This window comes from Phyllobates terribilis, unplaced genomic scaffold, assembly GCF_046119375.1.
Source record: "Phyllobates terribilis strain yellow unplaced genomic scaffold, ASM4611937v1 Scaffold_13__5_contigs__length_258822181, whole genome shotgun sequence".
NCBI lineage: Eukaryota > Metazoa > Chordata > Amphibia > Anura > Dendrobatidae > Phyllobates > Phyllobates terribilis.
In genome coordinates, this window is record NW_027362773.1 from 163,279,856 (window position 1) to 163,286,800 (window position 6,945).

At 45.2% G+C, this 6,945-nt stretch overlaps 1 protein-coding gene across 1 annotated transcript in view; it reads left to right on the forward strand.

Moving 5' to 3' along the window:
• Nucleotides 1–6,696, forward strand: part of LOC141173631 (vomeronasal type-2 receptor 26-like) — a 183,163-nt gene extending 176,467 nt beyond the window's left edge. Inside the window, exons 3-5 of the mRNA XM_073657933.1 lie at nt 5,267–5,488; nt 5,578–5,701; nt 5,792–6,696. Coding sequence (XP_073514034.1) covers nt 5,267–5,488; nt 5,578–5,701; nt 5,792–6,696 — 1,251 coding nt within the window. The remainder of the gene's footprint in view (nt 1–5,266; nt 5,489–5,577; nt 5,702–5,791) is intronic.
• The last annotated feature ends 249 nt before the right edge of the window (nt 6,697–6,945 follow it).

The window sequence follows — 6,945 nt, forward strand, 5'->3', positions numbered from 1 at the left end:
CAAGAGATCAATGCAGCACACTCAAAACGACAACATTGCCTACTCTGTACAGTCTGCAATTGGGGTGCAAAAGCCCTTGGAGATCCATGACTTGTTCATCTTGACGAAAGTTAGGTGGTCTACACTTTCATGGGACAACCGGGTGCGCTTATCCGTCAAGACACTACCAGCAGCGCTGAAGACACGTTCAGAGAGAACGCTGGCTGCCGGGCATGATAAAATCTCCAAGGCGTGAGAGGCGAGCTCAGGCCATTCATCCATTTTTGAAGACCAAAATGTAAAAGAGTCCAAACCCTCCCTGATGGTATTGATATTGAACTCTGGATACTCCTTCACCATCCTCTCCAGTCATTCACCACGTGTCAGCCTTGTACTCTGTTGTGCTGGTGCACGAGCTGGTGAAAAAATGTGAGAAAGGACTCCCAGAAATTTCTTCTGCCACTTACGCTGCTGCTGCTAATGTTTTGGTGTTGAAGAACTGACGTGACGGAGGTTGAAGACTACAGCTGCGATGCACACTGTGTGCCTCACTGTTTTCTTGAGGAAAACCTCTATTAATGTTGCTTGAAAGCTTGTTTCGATACTTCAACATAAGTGGGTCCCTTTCCAGGGCGGGAAGCATCTGGCAAAATTTACTCTTATAACAGGGATCTAGCAGAGTGGCAACCCAGTAGTCTGCATTATTTTGAATCCTAACTATATGGGGATCATGTTGTAGATAGTGTATCAAGAAGGCACTCATATGTTGGGATCTTCCAGGAGGTCCAAAGCCAGACTGTATTGTGGGCTGCGTAACACTGATGCTTGTTTCCTCCGTCCCCTCCTGCCAACCACGTTCAAACAAGAAGGGATGATTATCCTCTTCATCCTCTGACAGCTGGTCGCCCATCACCTCTTCCTCCTCCATTAGTTCCTCGGCTCTTGCACCTTCACTAGCAAATTGCCTGGTAACACCAAACCCCCTTGATCACTGTAATCCATTGTCTCTTGGCATCCGCCTGTGTGACAACAGTCTGGAAATTTGAGACATTGGTGTCCCTTTCGCATCCTCCTCTTCTTCTGGAGCCACCACCTCCTGCCGCAGGTTATTCAAACTTTGCTCCAGCATGTATATGACCGGAATAGTGATGCTGATGACGGCATAGTCAGTGCTAACCAGTTTAGTAGCCATTTCAAAACCGTGCAGAAGGGCGCAGAGGTCCTTAATCTGTTGCCACGCCTCAAAAGTGATATGCCCCAAGTCCGTACTGTGTTGCCCCAAGCTATACATCATGACATACTGCGTCAGAGCTCATTGCTGCTGGCACAGTCACTGCAACATGTGCAGAGTGGAATTCCACCGCGTCGGTACATCGCAGATCAACCTGTTACCTGGCACGGACAAAGACCTCTGTATCGATGCAAGTCGATGATATGAGGGGTGCGAACAGTGGAAGTGAGCACACAGCTTCCGTACTTTGTGAAGTAGCTCACCCAGGCCAGGATAGTGGCGGAGAAATGACTGTACCACCAGGTTGAGGACATGAGCCATGCAAGGCACGTTTGCGAGCTTGCCTCGGCCTACGGCCGCTAATGGGTTCGCACCATTATCGCACACGGCCTTCCCTGGCTCTAGGTTCAGAGGAGACAGCCAGTGCTCAAACTGAGCCTGGAGAGCTGCCCTAAACTCTTCACTTGTATGACTGCGATCTCCATGGCATATTAATTTGCCTGATTACGGTGAGCCCAGACTGCGCAATACAGAGGTGGTGTGTATTCGCTCTGCACCCTTGGAAGGCATGTCTCATTAAGGCAGAGGTTGAGTGCACAGGTGGAGGCCACAGAGGAGGAGGAGGACGCAGAAGCTGCGGAGGAAGTGGTCAATACATAGGTTTCTTCTGCAAGCCATGGGGATTCCAAGATTTGTGGAGCAGCCCCTTCCCCGCCTGCCCCCACAGCCACCAGAGTCACCGTGTGCCCAGTCAGCGAGATGTAACGCCCTTGGCCATGCTTACTCGTCCAGGTTCCTGTGGTGAAATGCACCATAGCACATGGAGATTTAGACAAGGAACGGGTGATGTTGTCTGCGACATGCTGGTGTACCGCAGGCACAGCTTTCTTAGCAAAGTAATTGCGACTAGGCAACTGGTACTGGGGGACTGTGACGGCCATCAGTTTTCGGAAACCATCTGTATCTACCAGGCAGAAAGGCAGCATTTCCGTGGCCAACAAATTGGAGATGGTGGAGTTCAATCTCTTAGCTTTGTCATGCGTGGGATGAAACAATCTTTTATGTGACCACAACTGCGGGACCAACGCTGACTAAGGTGCTGAGAGAGAGAGGAGTATGGTGAACCAGAAAAACTGGCGAAGCATGAGTGAGGTGCAGATATTATGATGGATTGGCAAACATGCGGTGTGCTCGGTGAAACAAACACAGCAGGCGTGTCCGCTTCTGTTACAGCTGAAGGGCTGTCACTCAGCCTGACTAGAGCACGTAAAGAACTGGAGTTTCTGTGATGGGAGACCTGCGTGACAATACTTGGCATGGTAACAGAGGAGGACGAAGAAGCAGCGGATGCGTTTGATGGGGCAGCTGATAGATGTTGAGGTGCGCTGGTCCGCATTTCAGCACGGTAAGATTCCTAGCATAAAGAAGGTTGTTTGAGCATGTGAACGTTCATGCATGTAGTAGTCAAATTATTGCAGTTTTTCCCTCTACTGAGATTTTTACCGCAATGTTTTCAGATATCGTGAGTTGGCTCATCCTTTGCAGTGACAAAAAAGGCACATGCTAGGCAACCCTTGCTGCCCCTGCGAGCTGCAGACCCGTGACCGCTGCTGGCCACAGCCATAGTTGTGGCTAATTATTCAGTACTCCTTGTGCTTGCATCACTCTGTATCTGTGCCTTATGGTGAAATGTAACCTCCTCATCTTCCGTCTCCACCTCCTCAGGTTTGGAGTACACTTCTGATGCCCATGGTGTAGGAATGGGTGAAGAGTTCTACAGACTCGCCCATCTGTGGTTCGCTACAGTCAGTTGGGCAGTTGACCAGTTGTGACGGGAGGGGAAGCATGGGTAATTGGGGTGCCACCTCTGTGGACTGTACTGCGTTTGATGTTGAGGTGGAAAAAGAAGAGGAGAGGGGACTAGAAGAAGAGGTTGCCATCCACTGGAGCACCTGCTCTTTCTGGGCCTTATCAACAAGGTGTATCGCTGTGCAGCTGCCAAAGAAAGGGAGTGCAGTAGGCTGTCCACTTTCATAAGTTGTCAGTTGTCTTTGGATAAGACATGTTTGTGTTAGTTTACTAGTGCTTTCACTAACATTACCACGTACCCCACGTACACCTTGAACACTAAGCCCATTCACCCCTTCCACCACGCCCTCTCTTTTTCCCACTCATGTTGGTCAGATACAGTGGTAGGAGCACGCAATTAACTAATGAAAAATACATGTTTTTCCTGTGCAATAGCTCAGCACACACCTGAATTTCAGCGACACTAAATGACAAGGTAAGATATGGCCTGTCGTATAACGTTACTAACAGACAAAAGAAATTTGTTAGTGTGCATGAGGCCGATAAAACCTACGAGATAATGTCCAAACAGTTTCAAATTGAGATGTCCCCTGCTGTATTACTTTAGGAACAGAAGAATTTTTTTTTTTGAATGTGGATGAGGCCAGTATGACAAAGAATATATGCTCCAGAATATTTCAAACTCAGATCTAGCCGGCTGTATCACTTTACTCAGAGCAAAAAAATATTTTTGGGTTACTCTGCATAAGCTCAGCGTCCAGCTGACTTTGACCATCACTGACGTAGTAGCTTGCTTATAGCACTGTATGACTTTTGGCACAGGAAAAAATATTTTTTGGACTGGGCGTAGCAAGAGAAGTTTTTTTTTTTTTTTTTTTACTGTGAAACCAGGGCAAGTTCAACTCCACTAAAATAGTATCTGACACTAAAACAACCTTCAGTGCACACAGCTTTCAATATCACAATAGCAACAACAAAAAACAGATTTTGTGCTCTGCAATAAGAAGATATTCAGACTGTGCAGAGCACAGTTTCAACCCCAGTAAATGTAAAGGTGCACTGCGCTTGCTTGATTACATCAGTAAGTGCAAAAAAAGATTCAAGGTATACTGAGACATGGAGCTCTATACCAGCGGTGCACAGCACTATTGTATGGCATGGGCCCTCTGTTTCTGTCAGAATCTCAGTACTTGCACAAGAACACCAAAAATGTGCTGCACCAGCGGTTGCAGAGGTACACAGGCCAGGAATTATCTACACTACCTGACTACCACACAAGCGCCCATCTATCTAGCCAATATCTCTCATTACACAGGAGAACACTGAGCTGCGTCTGTCTCCAGCAGTGACATGGATATAATGGCGCTGAGGGAACATGGCCACTTTTTATATTGAGAGGACATTTGATTTCTGCAGCCAATTGCAGAAGCCGTTATGTCTGGACAGTGTAGATGCTTCCTGCACTATGATTGGCTGGCCACGCTTTCCTCAGTTAAAGTTACCGACCACAGGAAATAAAAAACATTGCGCCGCTGATCTGACCTGTTGTAAGCTCTCCACAGCCCCCACACTCACCTGGCACATGTCACCGCTCATCATACACTTGCACTATGGTAACAAAACTGTTCAAAATGCCGTGGTCGCCTTGTATTCGCGGTCCCACGCAAATTCGTTGAACTTTTCCAATTTTAAGAAAATTTGCTCGCCTTTGCAAAGAGAATCAGCAATAGGAGAAGGATACAAGACCCGGCACTGGAGCTGCGACAAGTGAGTAATTACGTGATAGTGGAGGTTCCCTGGTTTCCTAAGGTGGTAGAGGCATTAAGGAACATGCCTATATATTGCCTATAATTCGACCACAGCTGACCTTGTTCTAATCACAGGTAACTGTACAGATGTGCCCACCCTCACATTTCTGTAAAAAAAATTTAAGGGCTTTCAATTTTCATGATACATATTTAATACATCATGAGGTCATGCTAACAAAACCCTTGACAGGATGTAACCCTCATCACAATTACTGGGTGGCCAAATATTGGCACATAAAGCATTAAACATCTCTTTATAGTATGAAATCATCATTATTTAAAAGCTGCTCATCTTTTCCTGTTCATCTTGGGATATGACGAGCTACGAGGAAGGACATATCTATATATGTGTAGTAAGGTCGCTTTTTAGGCTTTCCATGATGGCTGCTCTTTATATTTCTCAATGTGTGGCTATATAATTTTTTATTTTAATCCATAGGTATTGCATACTTTGAAACATTTGAATCTTTTTGGTGGAAGGGTTTTCTCAGAGTACGGAGATCTGTTAGACAATTATGAAATTCATAACCACATTATAGTCAATCAAACATTGCACTCGAGCGTTGTTGGTCACATTTCACCTCTAACTATAGATAACCTCAATATGCCAAACGTCTTCATCAACGACAGTTTAATTCAGTGGAAAACCATTAACAATGAGGTAATGTATTATCCTGGTGATACTTTGGGTTCAGGCTTTATAATTGATACGTTTTCTAATTAAGAAAAAACTGTGTCTCTTGAATTTAGAAACCAAAGTCTCAATGCACAAAGAGTTGTCTACCAGGAAGTAGAAAAGTCCCAGGAAATTCCATCTATTTTTGTTGTTATGGCTGTATTCCTTGTTCTGAAGGAGAAATATCAAACACATCTGGTAGGTGCTACTTCTAGATTCTACCTACATCTGAGCCTTGGTCACAAATTCAGTCATATTTTGTGATATTTCTTGTTTTCTTTCCTGTAGACAATGAAAACTGCAGGAGATGTCCTGACCATGAGTGGCCAAATGAGAAAAAGACTCAATGTGTCCAAAAACTGGTAGAATTTCTCTCTTACTCTGATTATGGAATATCACTGATTGCTTTATCGGGATCCATTTTACTTTTTATTGTGGCTACAGTAATATTGGGGATTTTTATTAGATATCAAATCACCCCGATTGTGAGGGCGAATAACAAGAACCTGAGCTTTGTTCTCCTGGTCTCCATCATGCTCAGCTTCCTCTGTGTCTTCTTGTTCCTGGGTCATCCTGTGGATGGTACCTGCATGTTACGTCAGATCTGTACTGGACTACTACTCTCAATATCCATCTCTTCATTGTTGGCCAAGACAATAATGGTTTACATTGCTTTCAAAGCCACCAAGCCTGGAAGTGTGTGGAGAACATGGACTGGAGTAAAGCTCCCTAATTCCGTGCTCCTGATCTGCTCCTCCGTCCAGGTGGTCATCTGTATGAGTTGGGTGACCCTCTGTCCACCCTTCCAGGAGCTGGACACACACTCTTATACGGAGAAGATCATAGTTCAGTGTAATGAAGGCTCTGATCTTTGGTTCTATTCTGTCCTGGGTTATATGGGGATTCTGGCTGTTGTTAGTTTTATTACAGCTTTCTTAGCCCGGACATTACCGGACAGTTTTAATGAGGCCAAGTACATCACCTTCAGCATGCTGGTGTTCTGCAGCGTCTGGATAGCCATGATCCCGGCTTATGTCAGCACCAAAGGCAAATACACGGTGGCCGTGGAGATATTTGCCATCTTGACCTCTAACACTGGACTTTTAGGCTGTATATTTTTCCGTAAATGTTACATAATTCTCTGCAGACCTGAGCAAAATACAAAGTCCTATATACTGAGCCGGACTGCGTGAGGTTGTAGATTATTCGATACTTGTAGATTTATGTCTCGTTTTATTGCTAGGTAAAAATTTATTTTAAGTTGATGAAGATTATTAAAGTAAAATGTAATTTAAGTTATCACTTTGTAAATGGTCCGTGTGAGAAAACTAAAACCAGGGGCACTTCTGTAAGGTAGAGTGTACTAGATGATAGTCGTGTGACAAGGCTGAGAGGGTTTTTGCTCATCTGGACAGGTTGGGCATCTGTAGGCACAGCTCCGT